Below are 25,167 nucleotides of genomic sequence, written 5' to 3'. Positions count from 1 at the left end.
AATAGAAAATGGCAAAAACGTAATATAATTTAAATGAGAGAAATATTATTCTCTGTTGGCAACATACCAAAGCTCTGCTTTTCATTATAACAATTTATAATGAGTCATCAGGTAAAGTGGGGAAAATAAGTGTCATGATTGATTGTTTCTTAAATACCACGAGGCAATCAAATATAACAGTCATTAATAACTGCCACGAGGATCCTCATTATGAAAATGTTTTCATTTGCCTGATGTCACTGTAGTGGTTGTGGTTTTAATGTCTACATTTTTAATGATAGCTGAATGGTCAGTTACAAAAAACATTGTTGCAATGGTTTTGCTGTATCTTATAGGGATAGTTCACCCAAAAATGACAATTCTGTCATCATTTACTCTCCCTCAAGCTGTTCCAAACCTGTATGATTTCCTTTCTTCTGCTAAACACAAAAGAAGATATTTTAAAGAAGGTTGGTAATTAAACAGTTGCTGGTCCCCATTGACATCCATAGTATTTTTTTTTTCCTACTATGGAAGTCAATGGGGTCCATCAGTCGTTTGTTACCGACTTTCTTCAAAATATCTTCTTTTGTGTTCAGCAGAAGAAAGAAAGTCATACAGGTTTGGAACAACTTGAGGGAGAGTAAATGATGACAGAATTTTCATTTTTGGGTGAACTATCCCTTTAAAATGTATTTGGGCAGTAGCTTTCATCTATAATGGGACATTTTTAAATTGTTCTGATGGATAATGAGCACTAATAATTATACTACTAAGAGCTAACATGACCCACATAACATAATAGACCTTAGTCAAGCTGGTCAAGTCTAGCACCAGTAACAAACCAACTGAAGCAACATATGTTCCAAAAGCCAGCTTGGCCACTTTAAATAGACACGTGACATGATTTAAATGAAGAAAATATTTAAATTGCTTTGATCTATTTACATTTAGGAGGGTTTTACAACTCCAAAGGCAGGCAGAGGATGTAAAGCTAACGCATCTACCAAAACCTGTCCGACTTTTGCACAGTTCACCCTGAAAAACACCACCGCAATGTGTGACACCCATAGTTCATACATGCAAACATGAAAACATGAAGCACGGATTTCAAGGGAATCTTCACTTTCGATGTCTCACTACAGCTGGCCCTCGGGTCTGTGAGTGAACCCTGGGTATTAAAAGAAAAGCAATCCTCTTACTGCAGCTCGGCTCGGGCTGGGAAAACCACTACTGCTCTGTTTACCAGACGCCTTCAGTTTACTAGCTCTGTCAGACATTTCATTTTCAGTTCGCTTCCAACTGCAAAATATTGCGCAGGGAAATATCCGTACAACCCCATGACCAAATCCCATTCTGCAACCGAATACCGTCGTCAAAGACACATACAGCTCCTTGTCTCTTTGGACTATTTCTCGTTTTAAACAGAGCGAGACTGCAGCGTGTCTCTCTACAAGCACCTTCACGAGCGGCCTTCACGATCTCGTGGCCACTAGGAAATCTCCCCCTGCTAGTATTCATACCGCATAGACGAGGGCATCCCCCACCTCCCCTTCTCCTGACCTTGCAGGGAAATGACAGCTTCCACCAACATCTTGGATTACATCGTCAGAAATGCCAGGAAAATCGATAGAGTAAACACCTTGCCAAAATAAGAATGAATGACATGGGCTACAATAATACGTGTCACTGTATCAGTGAGACATTATAATCTATAGTCATACAAGGTTTTCATTTCTCCAACAAGAAGGCACATAATATATTTAGGCCACAAAGTATGATAATTCCTCGAAGGTTTAAGTGGGATTTCAGTCATGGAGAGCTTCTCACAGTCGCTTTTAAATGGCAGTGCTGGCTAAGATTGCAGTCTGCGCATTTCTGACGCCAGCAATGATGTTGAAGTTCTGATGCACTGAAAATGTAAACTATGCATGTGAGAAAGGACAAATGAAAACGCATTTTCCTCTAACCTAAAATATTTCAGGTTCAATCGCACACCTGAATCTCCTTCCCCCTACCCGGAGCATCTGCTGGACAAGCTCCACGAAGACAAAATGCTGCCTTTTGCTTCATCAAACGTCCTGTAAGAATCAAGTCGTTTTTTGATCCATCACAAATAAGAACATTATTAGACCCATACCTTTTCCTGTGCCCGACTGAGCCTCTTTTGGACGTTTTTGGCAAATATACCCGTCTTAATTTCAGCCATGGCTGCTAGTGCTCTGAGACGAGAAAGGCGACGTTTCAGCACCTCCAGAGCAGAGGAGAGCGAAGGGGGAGGAGCGACATTTAAAGCCACAGCGCGCGCCACTGAGAACACTCACCAAACTACTCGTCAATATTAAGATGGTGGATATCAAATATGTTTGACAATTTTTTCGTCGCAAGTAATGTGCTCTACTGCATCTCGTGTGGTTGCTTGTATCTTACACTCTTTTGCTCACACTTTACGCTCCAATCCCTCCCTGTTGCATACTTTTGATGCCCCCTTGATGGCGAAGGCAAAACAGGCGCAGTGTGGTCACATTCACCACCCAATTTTTTTTTTAAAGAAATGTTAATAAACGGCATTTTTATGTTCCATTTTTTATTTCTAATGTTTCATTTATCTTAATGCAGTAGCTAGACCATATAATATAAAGAATCCCCTATTTTTATTCATTACTATTAGAAATTGTATAGCCTGCCCTACAACAATTCTGAATAAACTAAATGCTGTCATCTAGTGGATGAAAAAAGTAGTGGATTATTTAACGGCTCTAATATACCTGATCTGAAAAACAGGCAACTTGTTTTGGTGTTTCTAGGTAGTGTTACATTTCTTCAATATTGGTTTATTTATGTATAACATATAAAAAATGAAATAAATAAATAAATAAATATTACAGCAAATGTTTAAACAGTGTTACCAGAAAAAGAGGAATACCACTAAATGCCGATAAAACGGTCATATTTTATTGAGCTATGGTGACCGAACACTAACAAGACCAAACATGCCACATTATGCCGTAAGCAGGCACAAAACCTTCATAAACAAACAAGCCAACACAAAGCGGCTGCGCGCCGGAATTTCCGGAAAACTACATTTCCCTTAATCCCCCTCGCACCGGAAGTATTTGTAGACTCTGTATAGTCCCCGTTCGGGAGGACAGTTAAGGCAGGTAAGTTAAATACAAGCGCCTTGTTGGCAGTTTTGTCTGAGTGTGGTTAGTAAATCGTTGCAATAATAATAATTATTTGCTATTTGGAATGGTAATGTCACTGATGATATTGTGGAATCTGATTGAATGCGGAAGTGTTTCTGTTTGTTTGCATTGTGATGTGGAGAAGTGCGCAAACGTAAGGTAGTCACCTTCAAGCTTCACGTTTGATATTTAGTATTTATTTGTATTTCCCATATGCATCAGCCCACCATGCAGAGATGCAGGTTGGACCTCCCTGCACATGTGGCATTATGATTCAGGTACGAAGGATGTGCAGAATCGCCAAACTGACCAAGTCAAAACCATGAACAAAAAAACAAAGTTTGATTCTGGCCAAAAGAGTCAGAGTAAAAAAGCCAAAAAGATTCATTGGTATGCTATAGTCCTGATTTATTTATTTATTTTATTGCAAGTTGAAAGTTATTATAATATTTGTCAATTGTAAACATTTTATATCTAAGCATATGTTATTTCATGTTGGACATAGCTGGGCCTCCCAACTTAGATCGACACTGAGCACTCAAGGTCAGAAAGCAGAAGTGAAGGGCCGGGCTGCTGGAAAGGATGCTTATTCTCCTGGACCTGAGAGAAGCTCTGAATCTACCCACAGTATGCAAAAACGTGCTCAGGAGGAGGCCACATCTTCTCATAGTGACATTAATTCATCCCAGCAACATCTGATGAAGACTTCAAGGCCTGCTGAAGCTGAAAAAGGGTAATTCTTCCTGTCAGCTGATTCAATGCAGTGCAGTATGGCTGTGTAAAGTACTCCTCAATCAAAAATAAATTACAGAAGATAAAATGAATACTCCTAAGGATAATTCTGGATGTCTACTGTCATGTGAAATTGAGGTTAAACTAGCTTTGTCATGTCAAGGAGAAAGACAAATCATTTGGGAATACATTTACATTTAATTTACATTTCAAATTTTACATTTGGATTTCAAGAAAAAAAACCCTCACTATCACTTTTAGTTTTGGTAAAATGCTTTTTTTAATAATTAATAGCTAATCTTTGGTCAAATAATTTACATGGTTTTATACAATGAAAATTCACTAATATGTACAATATAGATTTTTATAACAGATTAAGTTTGCTTTGACATAAAATTATTTTTACTTGCTATGTAGAAAATGTAACTTGACACGCAAGAACAGTGTTTAACCACTTTTCTCCGCATCACTCAATCACATGCAGGAGAGATAAACCATAAAATATACATATACACATAACCATAAAATATATGGTTATGTGACAAATATTATGCACCGTTTACTAGATTTAGGAAGTGACAAAAGTTAGTTTGTCAAGAGTCTTATTGTTTCTTAGTGAGTTGGACCTGTACAGAGGAGAAGAGGAAATAGAACAAGAACTGCTGGAGAAGCACCAGTCAAAGTCAGGTAGTGGCCAGTTTTGAATGTTCAATCTGTATTAAAATGTTGGGAGATATGTCTGTGAGGCTGTTTTTGTCTGAGCTAGAGGTGTCTTTATTCTCCAATCAGTGGCTGTTGGTGAGGCCCAGAGCAGTGTGTCAGCTGCCGAGGATCTTCAAACCTACAGCGAGAGAGAATGGAAAGGCAATACCACTAAAAGTCAGCTTATCCGAAAGGTGAGTCTTCTTCTCTCGCACATTTCTGTGTTTATTAAAGTAGCCTGCTCTCATCCGCATCTTTTTCAGGGTTATGAAGCAATAGCCAGTGAATTCAATCTATGCATAGTAAGAGGTGATAACTATTGTGCCCTGAGGGCGACACTCTTCCAGGTGCTCAGCCAATCCAAACAGCTTCCTGCCTGGTTACAGCACTCTGACATCATTAAGGTAATTTAGCCTTATTGCGTTTAGACATTAGGCATCCTTATTACATCCCTACTAATTCAGGACTTGCACAACGCAGCATATTAATATAGAATGTTATTATGTGTTAAATTAATTTGATGCATTATGAATGTCTTGTTATAGTGGCCAAAAGAAATGCATTCTGATAAGGATTTTATTAAGGAGTGGCAGTTTCCATTTGAAAGGAAGACGAGCACAGTACAGCATCTTGAACGATGTCTGGATTTACTGAAGAAAAAGGTTACTTTTGTTATTTTTCTTCATTGCTTATGTATGAATATTTAAGTCTCTTATGCTCACAAATGCTGTATTTTTTATTTGATCAAAAATACTGAAACAAATAGTAATATTGTAAAATATTATTACACTTAAATGCACCTGTTTTCTATTTTAATATATTTAAAAATATATTTATATTCCTGTGATGGCAAAGCTGTTTTTTCAGCATCATTAGTGTCACGTGATCCTTCAGAAATCATTCTAATATGCTGATTTGGTGCTTAAGAAACATTTCTTATTGTTATTAATGTTAAAAACAGCTGTGCTGCTTAATATTTTGTGGAAACCGCAATGCATGTTTTTTCAGGATCCTTTGATAAATATATAAATTTCAAAAGAACAGCATTTGAAATTTAAATAATTAGTAACACGATAAATGTAATCTAATAATATTTTATTGCATTTTCTTTAGTGGCAAGAGGCTGTTGAGTGTAAAACTCTTGAAGAGAGGGAACGCATGTGCCAGCTGGTGTTCAGAGGTCATGATGAGGAGTATGAGCTTCTGGAAGCGCTGAAGTTCTTGATGCTGAGGACTGCCATTCAGTTGCACTCAGATATGGAGAAGGGCTCTGACGTACCAGAGTTCTGCTGGCTCCTCTTTGCTCGTGACTCGTCCAAAGGCCCCAAGACCTTCCTCACCAACCATCTCAGACATGTAGGATTCAGTGGTGGGCTGGAACAGGTGAGCAAAAAATTGTTTACAAAATAACTTTTCACTTTATTTAATTCTGGACCAGTCATAAATGAATAATAACTACTAGAGACTGTTATTATACTACTGTAATTTAAAGGTAGGGATGGCAATTTCAGAGAGGCAGTAGCAAGCTAGCTTTGAAAGCATGAGATCATGTCTCAAAGCACATAACATTACAATAATAGTGAACGTAAACAGCTTACAGTGCTCTTACTTGTACCACCTGACTGCTGCAGATTAATTTGGCCATTGATAGTGCTGACATAGAAACATATAAATCCGAGTCTGAGGATGTACTGTAACAGAAGGTCCTGTAAAAGGCTGTCTACAACTCTGCATAGCATGAAACGCACTGATGATGTGTGATGTCTGCGCGAGCAGGGTGTGCTGTGGTATGGAAATGCAGATGTTGACCGGCAGGTAGGACAGCTTATGCAATTGGATGAACATTTTTTGGTCCTGAGACTTCCACAGAAGATATATGTAGATGTTTTAATATTGCCTACCCTACCTTTAATTCATGCCATTGTTTAAATGGTTGAAGTGATCGTATTTTTATGATGTAATGTTGTTTAGGTGGAGATGTGCCTCCTGGGTCATTCCCTTCAACAGACGATCCGGGTCGTTCGGCTGTATAAGTGTGACACAGAAGAGTTTATCACATACTACCCGAATGACCACAGGGAAGACTGGCCTCTTCTATATTTGCTTACGGAAGATGACAGACACTACAATGCACTCGTACGCAAAAAGTCTTCCAAATTTGATGAACGCGGTAGGCCAAAGTGGAATCAACCCTCAGATGGACAATCAAACATAACTACACATCTTTAAAGAGTATACGGCAATCACAGACAATCTACAGAACTCAGGAGTTACTGTACAATCCTTTGTGCTTTCCACATTGCAGTTCTTGCATTTATGTTTTGGGATAATTTTTCCTTTCTTGTTTTAATTTTGATAAATGTAAAGATTTGTTATCCTTATTCTGCTACCAATGTAATTTTGGATAAAAGGATGCATTTCTAAATAAATCTTTGCAGTGGTTATATGAGACATAGCTGCACCTCCAGCTGGGATGGGAGATTTTTTTTTTTAAATGATTTTCATTAGTTTACAAGGTTAATTATTGCTTTGCTTAATTACAATAACAAATTTACCATACATCTAGACTTGTTCTTTTGCTTTTCTAGATTTTGAGGTATTACATTAAGCTAGTTTAGTGTCCCATTCGTTTTAAGATCTCTGTGTTCTTCCACTAGTTTCTATATCTTTTTGTACTGCCTTCTTCAGATGACGTCATCTTAACGTTCTGACCATTTATTACTTTGAAGAGCAATGTACTCACAGCGTGGGCAGGAAATGAGAAATGGCCACAGCTCAATAATTTACAAGCATCTGATGAAGCAAGCATGCAGCATTACAACAGGCCGCCTCCATCTCAAATTAATTGTTCACTGAAACTTTTTAATGAAATGTCATGATGCAAGAGTAAAGAAATGCCAAGAGATTATTTAGCAATTGTGAATGCAGGAATCTTTTCTGATTTTAATCTGTCGATGGTTTCAGATTTTGTGAGCATAATGGCTAAAAGCAGCATCTCTTGATCTTGTAAGGTTTACATTTTATTGTGCCAAAAAAGTATCATTCGAAAATCTATAAAATATTTTGGAGCATGTTTTACAAGCACCTTCATACAGTATGTTTCTGACTGGCCAAGTCAATCTGCGCTTGGAAAAATAAGTCCTGTAATTAATGGGAACCAATGCAATGCAGAAGTAGCATAATATGGTCTATATCAGGTGTTTCCAATCCCGTTCCTGAAGATCTACCTCCCTGCAAATGTAAAATCTTCAGGAGCACTGAAAATCCCCCTCTTTATGGCCTCGCCCACTGATCTGGTAACTGCTATTAGTGTCCTGCGGAGACCTATACTTGGGAGCACTTGATATTTACAGACATGTATTTGGATCTGAACTCTGCTGGTATAGGTAGATATACAGGGACAGGACTGGTCTATATTAATAATAATTTATTAGTTGAAATATTTTTAAGTTGTCCTTTAGCCCCCTTGGAGGTTTGCTGAGGCCCTTAGTGGGCCCCAGCCCCCATGGTTGAGAAATTATTGAGCTATTCAATATATTTGTTAATTTGACCGAAAATTATATTTTTGCTAGTTGCATCTGTATATAGGCTAACAAAAGTTTCTTTTGGGCTGCGCAGATGTCATACTTTCACATGGAGCACAAAAGGAGATGTCGGTCACGGTCATAACGATATGATATGTATGCATAACTGTGATTTGTGGGTGAACGGTCCCTTTAATTGCCAGTTTGACCGACAGCAGTGCTTCTCGCTTCTCATAAGACTTGCCTACTCCGCAGCCCCACCTGCTGGCCGACAAATAAGATGTTCGTGTTTCACTGAGATTCTTAAGCGATACTAAATTTTTGTTTTTAAAATGTCTTTGTCTCAGTTTGATATTTATTTATTGCGCTAACATTTCAGGTCAAATTATCGTGTAACATGCAGCCAGCCAGGTAAGATATAGACGAGGACGGCCATTTCATCCCCTTGTTGCGCGGTGCCCAGACCTCTCTGGCATTAAGCCGTTATCTGAGAATGAACTCAATTTTGGACATCCGTGTGTGTTGTTCAGCAGTGTATGTGTCCCTGCACGCAGCAGGTGACGTTTAGAAGAGGAGTGGCCTTTATGCAGCGACCGTCTCCCACGTGTTGTTAAGGAAGGATGATGATTTAAGTACAGTAAACAGAGTGGCCATCTACAGCAGAATAGCGGCTGGCCGAGCGACTCCATGTATATGGCTTGTGCCGCACTTAATCGCCGCGGCCGATTATATGCATCTTTTTCCTCTCCACTGATGGCTGAACAATGGAAAAGCCGTCAGCAGAAATTTCTGGTGACCCTCCTATTTTCCCATGCACCAGAACATTGTTTATGATGCTGTTGTTGTGTAGGAGGGCAGGGACGGACCTGATCTCGGTGGATTTCTGCTAGAAAACACTCAGAACGCGACAGGCGGTGACCGGCCTCTCATCCTTCCAGAACCGAGCAGCTGATGTTGGCAGTGCTGCCGCTATCTTCCCGGCGAACATGGTGAAATTCCCAGCGCTCACGCACTACTTGCCTCTCATCCGATTCCTGGTGCCGCTGGCCATTACCAACATAGCCATCGACCTCGGCGAACAGGCAAGTGTGAATGAATTGTCCGTTAAAAACAGCACTTCGTGACGTAAGATTGGTTGTGTATCCTTGGAGCTGAGCACTGCAGCAATGGCATTCCTCGAGAGGTCTGTTTATCTGGCTCGCGCATGTAACGTTTTAGTATGTTAACGTAGGTTATGTGCTTTTATTTCGTAAGGAAACGGGCAAACAGCGGCCCTTCGTTAACAGGGCATCATCACAAACAACATGAGCCGATCAGCTGTGTTCGTCAACAGCTGGCCATACAGCGCATCCAATAACGTGTGTCACACCGAACAATGCTAAAGCAATCTGTCAGAGATGAATGTGCACTTTTGGATGGGCTGATTTTTGTTTTCACCTCTGCGTGAACTGGCCTTGTTTTTGTCAACCATTAACAAATGTACTGCGGCTTACAGAATTTATTTATTTGATCGCAGTCTCTGTATGTTTAAATGGGTTGGCTACAAAAACCCTTGGGTGATCAAATATTTTATTCATGTAATTCACATCTCATTTTGATGCTCTCATGTTTCTTCCCGAGGTTATACTAAATAATTTCTAACATTGGAAAATCTTTCTCATTTTCATGAGTTCCAAAGATTAAAAAAAATTGTTCACGCTATTTAAAATGTTTAAGGTCATGTTTAACTCAAATATTTGTGCACAATCACTTTTTTTATTGAATGTTTGAGGGCATTATAGACAGACCGATAATTGGTGTTTTGATATTGGGTTTTAAAATAATTGTATAGCATTATTTCATAATTGTTTGGATTTTGACACTTCTCACTGGAAAATAAATGGCTGTTATTCAAAAGAATTAATAATTATGTAATTGTTAAGCTACACATTTCACACTGGAGAATAAATGAAGAGTTCAGATGCAAAAGCCTCTAAGTGCCATCTGAAATTTTCTTCTAGAATGATCATTATTATCAAGCTTGTATGTTTTATGTTCAGTTATTTCACTTTAATGGCAATGAAAATGACCTATTAATTGCCATTAAAGTGAAAAACTTAAACATACAAGCTTAATAAAAATGATCATTCTAGAAGAACATTTCAGATGGCACTTTGAGGCTTTTGCATCTGAACTCTTCAAATGTTATTCAGTTCAGTAGCTTAACAACTACATGATAATAATTATAATGGTTAAATGTTTTTATTATATTTATAATATTTTAGCGTTGTCGTATAATGAAAAGTTATTGTATTAAAAAGCAGAAATAAATCTATAAACTGGCTTTTAATATCAGTTATTAGAAACATATTGGCCATATCGGTTGATCCAGATGTTGCAATTGACAGTTGATGAAGAAATGTTGAGTGTTGATGCAATCCCTCAGTTGTCATGATGACAAATGATTTTTTTGGTAAGTAAAGATCATAAAAATAAGAACATTTTGAAATTAGAATGAATTTGATGGATGCAAGTCACTATGCTGAAGAATTCATTTGATTTTGGGAAAACTGGAATGAAATATTGCCTTTCGTTTTTGTTAGATACAAAATAAAAATTTCAGAATCACTTATAGCAGAAAGAAGAAATGTGAGCAGGAACTCTAAGAGCCCGTCTGCCCACATTAACAGACATCCATTATCTCTCTGCACATTGTTGTAAGACGTTGGAGATGAAGTGGCAGATAAAGAGTCAGAAGAAGGCAGCAGATAAGGAGGAAAAAAAGCGTACATTCATGTGTCCTTTTGACTTTATCTCTTATTGTACAGGACTTGCTGCTTATTAATTATGTGACTTCTAAGATTTAAACATAAGCAATGTTCTCCTTAAAAAGAAAATATTACAGAATGGTGCCACCAGGTTAGAGTCGTGGACAGGACAGCAAAGGTTATTTAATTGTGCAGTAACACCTACAACTTGAAGAGCAAGTAGAACTTATGTACACCTCAGCATTTTCCAACAAGTTTAACATCTGACACATTTACAAATCACCTTCTCATGTGACGGAGATATATTCTGGATATATTTTACAGCTTTATTGTCACAATAAAGTCGGTTATCATTGAGGCACTTTAGAATTACTCCATCTCCACTTTCTCTGAGAGGTTTGAGACTACATTGACTGTTGATTCTGATCACACTTTTCAGGTGTTTATCTCAATAAAAGTCCATGAATAAATGTAATCTTATAACTCTTCTTCCTTTTTCTGCTTAGAAATGTTCCTTGATGGACAGTGTACAGACTTTTATACTGTGATATTTAGCAGCACATGGTGCATTGTCACACTAAAGTTTGTTTTTTTTACACATATTCAGCTTAAAAGAGAGAGAGAAGCCAGCGGTCCTGTGTAACACAAACTTATCCAGCGTAGCAAATACCAGTCCTCACATTTAGATCCTTTTCTGGGGGACATGCCATGAAAGGCATTTAGTCAGTTGATTCAGGGGTAGTGCTGTATATCTTGGGTATAAAACCCTCTTTGTGTTAAAGAATCCCATGAGGAGTGATAGTTTATCACCATTTCAATTCATCCCTCCACTTTAGAAAATCGATAATGCGACTAAATCTGGATTCTTTTAATCACTCTGCTTGCCTGTTTTTTCTGTAATGCTGGAAAAAAAGGTGTTTCTGATCAATTTGTATAATTTCTCTCTCTTCCTAAACAGGCTTTAAACAGGGGAATAGCAGCAGTCAAAGAGGATGCTGTGGAAATGCTGGCCAGCTATGGTCTGGCCTACTCCCTCATGAAGTTCTTCACAGGCCCTATGAGTGATTTCAAGAACGTAGGGCTGGTGTTTGTCAACAGCAAACGGGACAGAACCAAGGCGGTCCTCTGTATGGTCGCTGCAGGAACCGTGGCTATCATTTTCCATTCTCTCATTGGTCAGTCTGCCAGTCTATCATTTCCTCACTCCACCTCTTGCATGAGTTTGTACTAAATGTACAGGGCACACCGTTTTGTTTTGCACTTTTCTAAACAAATATGTCATGATGGTAGACTTAGTGAGCGGTGTTATGACTGGAGAAGGACCTCAAATGGTCTTAATCATGCAGACTCTACTCATAGAAGGCAGATGTAACCATTCTCTGGAAAAGTCATTGCACAAAGGAACATTATATTCCAAACACGGTTCATCCGCTGTGTTGACGGAAAGGCTTTTTTGCCAGGTTACTACATGCCTGTCCAGTGTACTCCCTGTGAATGGAGAGGCCTCTCTCAAACAAACTATCCAAACTCACGGGGGTAGTAGATTGCCATTTATTTTCGGATCTTCGTTCGTCCTCTATTATTATATTGTCATTAAACAAATTGGGCAAAATACTGCACTCCTACTCAGCAGGAAATAAGTTCTGCCACCCATATTTACCAAATTACAAATACTTAAGCTTGTGGGTTGTGGTTAAAAACGGTCCAATCGTCTTTAAACAGTCTAAATTTACAGTGTAAGTTGTCATTTTACTAGAAGAATGAAGGATATTCACCTTGTATACGTCAGTTTATCTACCCCAAATTCATTTGCATTTACACAAATAGCCATTTAAACACAAAGCAAAAAATCAGCCATTTTCAGCTGCTCCGCAGTGCCCATATGACAGTTATTGCTATGAGTCCATGAAGAAAGAATGTTACCAGGGTAACCTCGAGGGATATAAGATACAAACCACCACCCTCTTGGAGGAGGGCATGAATATTTAACCAATATGCCAACACCTGTCTGCCGCACTTAATGATGTGCTTTTAAATGAAGAACTTATAGTCTGTTAACATAACATGGTCACTCTCCATCATCTTGCGTGCGGTCTCAGACTTAGTTATGCCCATTTGCACAGTCTCTGAGTTTTGTAGAGCTGTCATCCATCTGTGGATCACGTCACTGCACACATTACTGAGAAAAAGGGAAAAGACATGGGAGACATTAGAACTTCTGTCTTTGCATGTTATTTTTAAAATTATATTATATTATCCATCCATTCTCCACAACTTATTCTATGTAGGGTCACAGGGATGCCTATCCCAGAGTAATATAATATAATATTAGAACTTCTGTGTCCTTGCATGTCGTTTGTGTACATTATTGATAAATTAATCTTGTTATAACTTTTCCTTGTTTAGCCTACACAAATCTTGGCTATTACATCATTAACCAACTGCATCATGTGGATGAGTCTGTGGGGAGTAAGACCCGGAGGGCGTTTTTCTATCTGGCTGCTTTTCCTTTACTTGACGCCATGGTGAGTGACATACCACTCCTGGAGATATTCGGTCGTAATGTCATAATAAGTTCTTGCTCTGACCGTCAGATCTGGCTCGTCTGCCTGGCACAGATGGGCAGAGAGTATGTGTGTTTAATCGTGTGGTACAGCCAGGCATCAGAGCCTATTAAGATCTGGAAAACCATCAAGCTCCTTAATTTGAATATTTTGATCAGATAAATGCATTAAAAATCAGACCCAAGAATTTTGAATGGTAGTGGATACTTTAATATAAAACTACATGAGTCATGATGAATAACGTTTATTTTAATGGCTTTGCAATGTTATCATAAACATATATAATATGCAAGCAAATGCATCAATATAGTACTATATGAGTAAAATACACCCTACAATTTAATATAATATGTAACAGCTCCATCTATCTATCTACTAAAGGGTCCTTGGCCTGGATTAACAAATTGTATCCAGCTTTTTCCAACACACCATAATGCTTTGTGCAAATTATGGGAGTATCTTCTGTTAAACTGTAAACAATCAGTTAAAGGTTCACTCTATGGATGCAATAATAAGCTGGTACAATGAGATGACATTATCCTACTCACCCTCTAACCATCACACATTAAATAGAAATTTAAAAATGTAAAAGAAGTGAAGATTAGAAATGAAAACGGGAGACAATTACATTTTAATTCGGCCTTGTGAAAACAAACCTGGAAGGAGAAAAACGAGAGATTCTTAGTACATTCAGTGAATAATTCATGGGATATATCATAAATTAAATTGGGAGAATAGAACAGACAACAAATGCACTGTATTAGGGATGCACAATATATGGGCCACCATATCGGTATCGGCTGATATATTTCCATTTTTGATGTTATTGTTATCATCCCAATGAAAAAATTGGGCTGATATATTAAAGCTGATAAATAATGATAAATTTCCTTCAGCTGAGACACATCAGATGCACACTGTTCACCGTGATGGTTTTGAATTGCTTAAAATATGATTGGAATCACTTCAAAAGGAAAATATAGTTAAGTGCAACATACGGTTAAGAGAACATCATCCAAACACCACGCCGCGCACATGTAACAAGGCATACAGACAAGAGAGACATGACAAAACAGGAGTGTCAGAGCTCTGTCACAGAACCAAGAAATACTCTAGACAGAAGTGACAAAGCCCTGACAATTAGACATTAAAAAATATCAAGCTGACGTCTAAAAATAGAACATGAAAGAAATCTTGCAGCTTATTTAGTCACTGGCGGATAAGGATTATTTGTAGCACATGTTTTTGTGTAATGTTTTGTAGTGTACATGATTTGAACCTTATGATTTGAATTGGTTTGTCTCAGTCTTTTTGAGTGCAACATTCCCAAACTGGAAGTGCCTCCTATAATCTAAAACGCAGTAGGCTCATCAGGAAAAAAAGTGGATTGGATTAGTGACAGTTGATATTAGCTCTTGTCTCTGGTTCCAGGCCTGGACCCATGCTGGAATCCTTCTGAAGCACAAGCACAGTCTCCTGGTGGGATGTGCCTCTATTTCTGATGTCGTTGCACAGGTAAATGCATGATTTCAGATGCATATTTACAATCTGTATTGATATGTTAGTGTTGTTTATATTTTCAATGTTTTGTGAATGTGAATACGGTTGTGTATAAAGGATAATTGAAGGTGAGATAATGTGATATAATGGGTTATATATAATGTCAATGCTTTTCATAGCTGTGGTTTAAGTTGTTGTTATTTATCATGTATTTGGGTTTGAATTAATAATAGTCTGTATGTGTCATGAGAATGGCGATATTTATCATTATAAGTCATTATAAACAGGGTCTCTCTCTCTCTCTCTCTCTCTCTCTCTCTCTCTCTCTCTCTCTCTCTCTCTCTCTCTCTCTCTCTCTCTCTCTCTCTCTCTCTCTCTCTCTCTCTCTCTCTCTCTCTCTCTCTCTCTCTCTCTCTCTCTCTCTCTCTCTCTAGGTTGTATTTGTGGCTATTTTGCTCCACAGTCACTTGGAGTGTGTGGAGCCCTTGTTGATCCCAATTCTCTCTCTGTATATGGGAGCTTTGGTACGCTTCACTATCGTTGGTTTGGGGTACTACAGGACCGTTCATGACAACATCCCTGATTCCAGTGGGCCAGAGGTTGGGGTACGTCCATTGACTCTCTTTACACCAATTCACCCAACTGACATTTTATTGTGTAAATGTGTTGCTATTGTCCTTCTCAGTTTAGTATCAAAGCTACATTGGTCAGTTTATTGTTTTTCAATACTCATTTCTCCTTGCTCTGCCCCTTCAAATGTGTGCTATATACTGTCAATCACTCTGTGTAATAGGGTGATGCCACTATTAAAAAGATGCTAGGCTTTTGGTGGCCGTTGGCTCTTATCCTGGCTACGCAGCGGATTAGCAGACCCATCGTCAACCTGTTTGTGTCACGGGATCTGAAAGGAAGCACAGCTGCCACAGAGGTTAGTCTGGCAAAAGCACTGATGCCTTTACAGTATTTAAATATCAACTTGTAGTCATAATCGTTATTTTCAGTCATTTAGATACAGCATATGTGAGAATATGTAGCTAATATTTAAACTTAGCTATACATAGTGAAAGCCTTCAGCAGCTCTGCATATTTTTTTGCTATGAAAATATGCTGAGAAGGAATGGAGGAAATGTTTCAGTTCTTCTTAATTACCAATTTGCAATCTATTTTTACTTTAAGCAGTGCTGTCAGATGTAAACAGAGTTGGACTTGATTTTGTTGTTAACTAAAACTATTAAAAATTGTTTTTTTGGTACTTGAAAGCTAAAATAAAATATAAATATTAAATGAAAAACTTGTACAAAAATAAGTTTAAGTACTAAAATTAATAAAACTAAAACTGAAATAAAAATTAATTAAAGCTAAATATAAATACTTTTTTAAAAACTAATAAAATTACTCTAAAATTAAAATGAAAAAAATTCATGAAACTCTAGATAACACAGGCTGATAGGTCCTTAACTCACTTGGTAGCAATCGCAGCATCATCTACATACTGCAACTGATTGGTTGCTGTTGCATCAGCGGCCATTGAGCTGCAGTGCAACATTTAAACAAATACCAGTAGTGTTGCTGTTTGCAGTCTGCAGCGCGCTTCAGAAACCCTCCACCTTCCCCAGCTCCACCTGTGTATATCTGCTACAGGGGTTATTTAATGTATGTTACATGTGCAGCAGCAGCATGTCCTACATGCTCACAGCAATGTCTGTGAATGTATTGGCAGTAGCAAGTCTTTCTACTTTTTACTAGAAGAATGACCAAAGACCAAATACATGAACATTTCCATATCCATTACCATGCCAATCTCTCAGAGAGTTGTCATGACAGAAATACAGTAATAGCAAATAAATACTAAAATAACACATAATAATAAAAATCATTTAATCTCATAGTGCTCATTTCATCATAGAGTGGGATAACTGGGTCTTTGCATCCTGAGTGCTGCATTTATGGACCAACTTTACCATTTTTTCCCCTGCTTTATTTTTAAAGCTAGGTTTAAACAATTACTGTACAAAACAAGTTTTAATGTCACTTTAGTTGTTTGGTGCCTGGATGTCAGAAATATTTTACGTCACTCGGCTATAGAATCATTCGTTATAAACAGATTAGATTGTGGGTGTTTAATGTTACCATCATCTTTCCGTTGTTTTCCAGGCTGTTGCAGTTCTCACAGCAACATATCCAGTGGGTCACATGCCATATGGCTGGCTCACTGAACTCAGAGCTGTTTACCCTGCATTTGACAAGGTAAGTGTTTGTTGTTATTTCAACTAACATTTTTTTTTTTTATCCTTAAACATACACTACTCAGAATGCTTAATGCTGATCATCCTCTGCATATATACTTAAGTTCATCATCTCCTCCCAGTATTCTTCCTGAACGATCAGTAAAAAGAATCAGTGTGCAGTTTTTTGCTTTTTAATTTATACCACACTGTCTAACTTTGTCTCAAGGGATGACAAAATTAGTTTATATCTTCCACCTTTCGTGCTAATACTGCAGTATGTCTATTATCTTGTTCTACTTTATGACAAAGCAATTATTTTTTGGGTAAACAGAGTGGGTTCATGGAGACAGACCTGCAGCTAGAGTTCCAGAGACTGTAATTAAAAAGGCGCACAGTGGTGTGGTGTTATTTATGGATATTTTCCCAAAGAAAAAGGACTCAGGATCCACAATTAGGAAGTCCACGGGAAATGGGTTGACGTTCTCTGGCTGCAGGTGGCTGGCCAACCGTAGATCATTTTGTTAATGGATAAAGATGATCTACATTACTGTTGAAAAGTTAGAGGTCTGTAAGATTTGAAAAAGAAATGTTTTTCAGTAAGGTCACTTATGCTCACCAAGGCTACATTTATTTGATCAAAAATACAGTAAAAAAAAGTAATACTGTGAAATATTATTACAATTCAAAATAACTGTAATTAATGTAATTTAATCATGTGATGGCAAAGCTGAGTTTTCAGCAGCTCTTGTTCAAAAGAAACATTTCTTATCAATATTATCAATATTGAAAACAGCTGTGCTGCTTAATTTTTTTGTGGAAACAGTGATACATTTTTTCATATAATAAATATCTTTACTGTGACTTTTAATCAATTAAATGCATCCTTGCTGAATAAAAGTATTAATTTCTCTAAAACAAAAATCTTACTGACCCCAAACTTTTGAATGATAGTGTACATTATAAATGCTCAAAACATTGTACATTATAAAGAAGAAATGAACTGCTTTCCTCACGTCTGCTGTTTGTCTTTGTTCTCTTCTCATTTTCTAGAATAACCCGAGCAACAAGTTGGCCAGCAGCAGTGCAGTTGTGACAAAATCCGACATCAAGCGCTTCACTTTTGTTTGCTTGGCTCTTTCTATAACAGTAAGTTTATCCACATTCTCAATCTTCGTTCTCCGTCTGGCTTTAATAACGCTTGTTTCATATTTTGGTAACTGCAGTTTGCTGAAGTTCAGGGACTTTAAAGGTGCTGTGGGAGTTTATTGTGACTGTGGGCTGCAGTCATATTTTTTGTTTAGCCAATCAGGAGGAGCTTTCTTTCTGTCAATCAAAACAGCCCATGTATGGAAAGCACGAAAATTAAACATGGTAGACAGAGTTAGTTAGTTCACTTCACTTAAGCTGTAACTGACTGTATTTAAGTGAGATACTCCACATGATGGGTATTTTGACAGCTGTGTCTGTATTTGACCATTCAGGCGCAAAGAGAACTGAATTCAGGCAGAGTTTGAAAGAGCTCAGTCTGAAAGAGCGCATCTGGTGTGTGTTATTCAGCCCGATACCAAAAGTTCTTTTTTTTTTTACAACTTACTGCGCATAATAACTTGTTAAACTCTTTTTGAAGATCCTCATTAAATGTAAACACGCATCTTCACATCTGACTTGATCTCCTCCGCGCTCTCTAATATCCCGCCTTCACTTCCTGCAAGTTTAATCCATAATGAACTGTGATTGGATGGTAATTGTGTTCTCCAAAATATACTATGATGAGTACATTTGATTAGCCATTCTCGCATGACAGAAGACTACTGCACCCGTTTATGATCACCTAGCAAAGACAATTTAGGAAAGAAGTAATACGGGACAAAACAAGATTTTTTCCTAAGCCGGGACACTAAAAATAGAGCTGAAAACGGGACGTCTGGTCACCCTAAATAGGGTCATGTCTAATCAGTAGTTAAATCTGGCTACAGCGCACTTGGTTGGTGTTTTTTTTTTTTTTTTTACTTTTTTACTTTTTTTACATGTATAATAAACCCACATAGCGTAATCAGTAAAATTTATATTTTATATATATATATATATATTTTTTTTTTTATTCTTCCATTTGTCCCCTGAATTTAAAATGCAATAGACAAAAATCCAAAGGCTTCTTATTCATCTACTAAACACATAGTTGTAAAGCCGTAAGGAGTGCAATTAGGGATAGTGTGTTTTGTTATTGTGAGTACTTTTAGAGTCAGGCTAAATGATTAATTGATGCTGTCTGCTTCTGTAACCGGGTCATATCTTCCATCCCTGGCCTAGATCAAAGCCTGCTTAGTATTTCACTACAGTGATCATTTTTATTCCATAATTTCACTTCTCTGTCAGTGATGTGGAGGGAGAATCATAATTGAATGAGTATGAGTCTGTCATTAGTACAGCAAGGCTTCTGTTTAATCTCTTATGTAAGCGCTATATTGTTTTGCCCACATGGCTTCTTCATTGAAATGTTGCATGAATGTGCCACTATGGATGAATACTATGGTTTCTTTACATTTTAACTCAAAGGCATCTAGATTTTATATCAACATTTTGCTAAGAAATTTCCCCTTTGGACTTTATTGTTAATTAAATATCATTGATGATTGGCTTGTGTTGTTGATTTTAAGGAGTTGTAGCAAGTGTTGAGATCTGCTCTCAGCTCCTTGTGCCAACATGTCTGGCCATACATATCTGTGCATACGCTTCTAATTCCAGCCCTGTTACCCACATTTCAAAGGCTCTTCTCCACCCAGATAGATATAAACACTTATGAGTGTAAATGATAGTGTTTTGATAGCTGTGTCAACAGGGTAAGTATAATATACCAGCTTCCAGATGTGTGCTGGCTCTAAAATTAACATGCCTACTACTACTATATTACATTCCGCTAGATAACCAGTACCATCAGGGTGCCTTTTCACACAAATAACTAGGAATACACTTTTTTTTTTTTTTTTTTTTTGCCCTTGTCGACTGCTTTATATTTTACTATAGATGTTTGATTGATGGTTTGTGAGTGAATATTTTATTTTATTTTTATTTTATTTATTGACTTTGTCCTATTTTGTTATGTTATGTTATGTTATGTTATGTTATGTTATGTTATGTTATGTTATGTTATGTTATGTTATGTTATGTTATGTTATGTTATGTTATGTTATGTTATGTTATGTGTGAGATTTTCTAGATAGTCCCATTCATGTAGTCTGTCTTTCTCTGTGCAGCTCTGTTTTGTGGTGTTCTGGGCGCCACACATATCTGAGAGGATCCTGGTGGATATCATAGGAGTAGATCAAGCCTTTGCTGAGCTGTGTATCGCCCCATTACGGATTTTCTCCTTCTTTCCCATTCCAGGTATTGCACTTTTAGTAAATTTCCATAAAGACACAAACATTTGACACAATTTTGAGAAACCATGATACATTTTCATTGAATCACCGTATATACCCGACTATAAGACGACCCTGAATATAAGACGACCCCCCCATTTTCCAGACTTATTTTTGGGACAAAAAGAGATTTTTGTGGAAAAAATCTGGTTTTCAACAGAAAATAATTTTATTTGAAAATTGCAGTGATAATTCATTCTCTCTCTTCCAGCGCGCGCGCGCACCTTTCTCTCTCTCTCTCTCTCTCTCTCTCTTGCGCTCTGCGTCTCGCACGCGCACCTCTCTCTCTCTCTCTCTCTCTCTCTCTCTCTCTCTCTCTCTCTCTCTCTCTCTCTCTCTGCGTCTAGCGCACCTCGCTCTGCATCTCTCGCGCGCGCACCTCTCGCTCTCTCTCGCTCTCTCTGCGTCTCGCGCGGCAGAGAGGAGCAGCGTTTTAATTCAGTTAAACACAGAATGTTGCTTCTCTAATTTTACATGCAAGTATAGCCGAAATCATTTGTCTTAATGGGTCATGTTTCAGTCACTATTTCATATTTATTCAGTTGTTCTTTCTCCCTTTCCCCCCGTGATTTTGTCTATATCGCGAATATAAGACGACCCCCCATTTTTCAGCCTATTTTTAGGACAAAAACCTCGTCTTATATTCGGGTATATACGGCATTTAGCAGACAGTTTTATCCAAAGCGATTTACGATCCAAAGGGATTTTTTCAGGATATACCGTATCTGATAAATTGAGAGTTCAAAAGAACAGCATTTCTCTGAAATAAAAATCTTCTATAACATTCTAATCCTTGGTTTCGCTGACAAGGCTTAAGATATTCCCAGACTAAAATGCATGTTTGCGCTGGTTCAACTGAAAGCAACTTGTACTGAAATATCTTAAAGTATGTCAGTGCCATTGTTGTGTCTCAAGATGCACACCAGTAATGTTTCTTTCTAAGGCACGTTTATAAAAGCTACTTAAATGCCCTAATTGAACTAAGGCCTAATCCTAGTTTAATCTAAGCCCTGTTTGTGAAACCAGGCCTAAATGCCTTTACTGTCACTTTTGATCATATTAATGCATCATTGCAGAATAAAAGTATTAATTTCTTGGAAAAATGGTACTGACCCCAACATTTGAACAGTAGTGTATATTGAACTTTGTGAATGACCCATGTTCAAATTCTGTTTAAATCTGCAGAACTTTCTGTTAAGTCTTGTAGCTGCAAATTCTCCAGGGGCCTTCTCATGACAAACAAAAATGGTTGATCTAGGGTCTGATGTGCAGTGCATCATCAAATGGACAGATGGTCTTAGGGGGGACCAGTTGCTCTTTAAAAAAATGTCCATTTGAAAAGGCAAAGGTCATGCTTCAGTTACAATGCTCCAGGCTTACAGAAACTGAGAGAGAAAGAATCACAATGAGAGCTCAAAGTACCTTCGAATTTTATTGTACTTAACTTTTATGATATAACGATACTGATAGCCAAGCAATCACTGGCGTGTAAAACATGTTCACATGATTGCTTGATACCGAATTTGCATGAACTGAATTGTCTTTTGTTTTTTATCATCAGTGACGATTCGTGCTCACCTGACTGGTTGGCTCATGACCCTGAAGAAAACCTTTGTCCTGGCACCCAGCTCTGTCCTCCGCATCATTGTCCTCATCACCAGTCTCATAGTGCTGCCTTACATGGGGTAAGTGTGTTGTGCGTGATTCTACACCAGTACCAAGTAGAAACCTGAAACATACATATTACTAATTGTTGTACTTTAGTGCATCAGACTTGTAAATTGTATATTAAAATGTATTAGACTTTGTTAGAAAGCTTTTTATGCTCAAATTGTGCAGGGTACATGGAGCCACACTTGGTGTTGGATCTCTGCTGGCTGGTTTCCTTGGGGAGTCTACTATGGTTGCAATCGCAGCATGCTATGTCTACCGAAAACAGGTACAATAACACTGAAGCCTGTAGGTTTTTCTGATGATTAAAGTTGCTTTCTATTTGAATAGTTAATACAGTAAAAGAGCAATAAATATTCAGTTCTGCGAAAACACAATGGCCATGAATCTCCAGACATGTTCATTCCAATACTGTATTGTGTATTATAAGCACAGACACACAGGAGACTGAGGGTAGTTATTTCAATAAATAAAGTCCAGTCCAGTCAAAAGTCCAGTTACATAAATGTAGCACTGATTTTGTATGCTCATTTAAAAATTCAAGAACTTTTGGCTGAACAAGTAAACACAATAAAACCACACTGATGTATAAGACAAGGGTCAACTATATCATGAAGGTAGATTTAAGAACAAGGATGTTCCCCCATAAATATCAGTTTGTCATTTAACAAAAGTTTTCAGGTTTAAGTAAATTCTGTTATTTTAGACTTTTATTCAGCAAATAATCCTGAAAAATGTATCACAGTTTCTTCAAAAATATCAAGCAGCTGTTTTCAATATTGATTATAAGAAACATTTCTTGAGCAGAAAATAAGCATATTAAAATAATCTCTGAAGGATCATGTGCTTCAAATTCAGCTTTGCCATCATAGAAATAAATTAAAATTTAAAATATATTGCAATAGAAAACAGTTATTTTTCACAATATTAATGTTTTTACTGTATCATATAAACGCAGCCTTGGCAAGTAAAGAGAGTAAACAGATCTTTCCGACCCCGAACCTTTGAACAGTATTAGTATCAGTATCAGAAGTACTCTTTACATTTTTATTATTTCATGAATGAAAACTCTTATTTTCAAAAATCCTATGTGGTTTCTCATCTCTATTTCCCAACATACCCCATATAGTGGCACAAAATTCTCCATTCTTGTTTGGTAAATTAAATTGTAATTTTACATGGTAACACTTCACAATAAGGTTTTTTTTTTTTTAGCTAATTACATGAAATAACAATGAAAGATACTTCTACAGCATTTATTAATCTTAGCTAATGTTAATCTCAACATTTACTAATACATTTTTAAGATCACTGTGCACTGTGAACGAACATGAACATTTTTATTAAGTAGCATTAACAAAGGTTAATAAATGCTGTATACAATATATTGCTTATTGTTAGCTCATGTTAGTTAATGCATTAACTAATGTTAACCTTATTGCAAAGTGTTACCTTTGACAAACTCTGCATCACATATTTCATTGTAAAACCTTTGTAAACCATTCTATCATAAAATGTCACATTCAGTTTGATATGACAAATTATGTAAGGATGGCTTATGAATGATTTAATCAGTGAAACCCAGTGCGTCGGTGTAAAATGACTTTCTGCCCACACAGAAGAAAAAGAAAGACTCGGATGAAGACTTGACCATTGACGGGGAGGACTCTGCCCCCATGAACGAGGTCAGGGCCGGGGGCCGCATGGACGACATCGTGGAGTTAAGAGAAGAGGATGAGGAAGAGCTGGAAGAACACTGAGCTGTGGATTCCAGGCTGAGCAGGATGCATTGTGGGAATCAGGGCCTTCTTGCTTTCTCGGGCAGTGTACCTATTGCTTACTGTCCCCTGCTGCCGCCCTTTCCCTCCTGCCGAAGCGAGAGCGCAGCTCACTTTTAAATGTGCACAGTTTAAATAAACACAGAGGGAGATTTAGATATCAGTTATGAAGACTTCAGGTGTCCGCTGCAGCATATCTTTGTTACAGTACACACGCAGACATACAAATGCGTACATGCGTCTTCCAGCTGCCGTCAGGAGATTTTTTTCTTCTGATGCAGGACAGTGAAGATATTAATTTGTACCAAAGCAGTGTTGTGCATTTACTTATTTTTTCTGTATGCTGATCTTTAATGTGCTGCCGTCCTACACATTTCAAAGGAAAGACTATGCTAAATGGAGTTACATCATTCGCTTGGAATGTATTTCCTGTTCCTTCTTCTTCTTTACCTCTACTATTTCACAGAAAGGACAGACTTGATAAGATTTTTGAGGTTCAGGGGTAGTGACCTTTCAAGGACCAACTCAAATGTCAACAGAGGTTATATATATACATATATATATAAATATATATATGTACATATTTTATAATTGAATTGAGAATGAATTTGATGGGCATCTTAGAAAACAGAGTGACAAATGGTTGGAGTTTATGGGTCATCTAGAGGACCTATTTTTTTAAATATACATACCATATGTTGTAGGTGTATAAAATATGATACATTTTGTATGGGTGATGTTGTGAACTCTGTATATTGTATGAAAAGAACGAATTGGACTGTGTTTTCATAATGAAGTCTATTGGAAGTATTTTTTGTTTTGTTTGAAGTATTTATTTTGTATCTCAGGATGTTCGTGATGGAAAATATTAAAGTACTTTAAAGTCTGATTAATGATCCCTCCCCGTGAGCTGTTTTTCAGGTTCTTCATTGGACAATGATACACAGCTGTTAAGGGTGTCTTAAGACGGTGTTTGTTCATTTAGATTATAGTAAGTGAAGTCTGGCTTAGCTTGTATTAGAGATTTCCTGGACAATACAAAGTAATGATAGAAACATTTATTACAGTTTCAAAAAAATCTTTGGTCCTCTTATTAAACATTGAAAATGTGGTTTAAAGTGGTCTATGATGAGGTTCT

At 37.4% G+C, this 25,167-nt stretch overlaps 3 protein-coding genes across 13 annotated transcripts in view; 2 read left to right on the top strand and 1 right to left on the bottom strand.

Moving 5' to 3' along the window:
• The window catches only part of amph (amphiphysin), a gene marked incomplete at both ends in the record, with an annotated part of 29,147 nt that extends 26,959 nt beyond the window's left edge, over positions 1-2,188 (bottom strand). Inside the window, one exon of the mRNA XM_081373917.1 lies at positions 2,120-2,188. Within this exon, the coding sequence (XP_081230043.1) occupies positions 2,120-2,188 (69 nt within the window). The remainder of the gene's footprint in view (positions 1-2,119) is intronic.
• An 845-nt stretch (positions 2,189-3,033) lies between these two features.
• Positions 3,034-7,677, top strand: otulinb (OTU deubiquitinase with linear linkage specificity b). 11 transcript variants are annotated; one of them, XM_081374887.1, is made up of 9 exons: positions 3,034-3,140; positions 3,387-3,554; positions 3,670-3,897; positions 4,513-4,583; positions 4,686-4,792; positions 4,862-5,002; positions 5,144-5,260; positions 5,712-5,981; positions 6,570-7,674. In XM_081374887.1, the coding sequence occupies exons 2-9, from the start codon at positions 3,424-3,426 to the stop codon at positions 6,825-6,827; spliced, it is 1,323 nt and encodes a 440-aa protein (XP_081231013.1). In that variant the 5' UTR covers positions 3,034-3,140; positions 3,387-3,423; the 3' UTR covers positions 6,828-7,674. The 11 variants fall into 11 exon arrangements, with proteins under 11 accessions (XP_081231013.1, XP_081231018.1, XP_081231012.1 ...); XM_081374892.1 differs by having other exon boundaries at positions 3,038-3,140; positions 3,387-3,442; XM_081374886.1 differs by having other exon boundaries at positions 3,077-3,136.
• A 1,057-nt stretch (positions 7,678-8,734) lies between these two features.
• Positions 8,735-24,917, top strand: ankhb (ANKH inorganic pyrophosphate transport regulator b). Its single transcript, XM_081373738.1, has 12 exons — positions 8,735-9,204; positions 11,828-12,044; positions 13,276-13,394; positions 14,865-14,948; positions 15,368-15,538; positions 15,727-15,861; positions 17,088-17,180; positions 18,212-18,307; positions 20,416-20,545; positions 22,142-22,265; positions 22,420-22,519; positions 23,871-24,917. The coding sequence occupies exons 1-12, from the start codon at positions 9,109-9,111 to the stop codon at positions 24,009-24,011; spliced, it is 1,506 nt and encodes a 501-aa protein (XP_081229864.1). The 5' UTR covers positions 8,735-9,108; the 3' UTR covers positions 24,012-24,917.
• The last annotated feature ends 250 nt before the right edge of the window (positions 24,918-25,167 follow it).

The sequence above is a fragment of the Scardinius erythrophthalmus genome (assembly GCF_964197995.2).
Source record: "Scardinius erythrophthalmus genome assembly, chromosome: 9".
Lineage (NCBI taxonomy): Eukaryota > Metazoa > Chordata > Actinopteri > Cypriniformes > Leuciscidae > Scardinius > Scardinius erythrophthalmus.
Note: the sequence above shows the minus strand (reverse complement) of the source record. Positions and strands in the feature narration are given on the sequence as shown.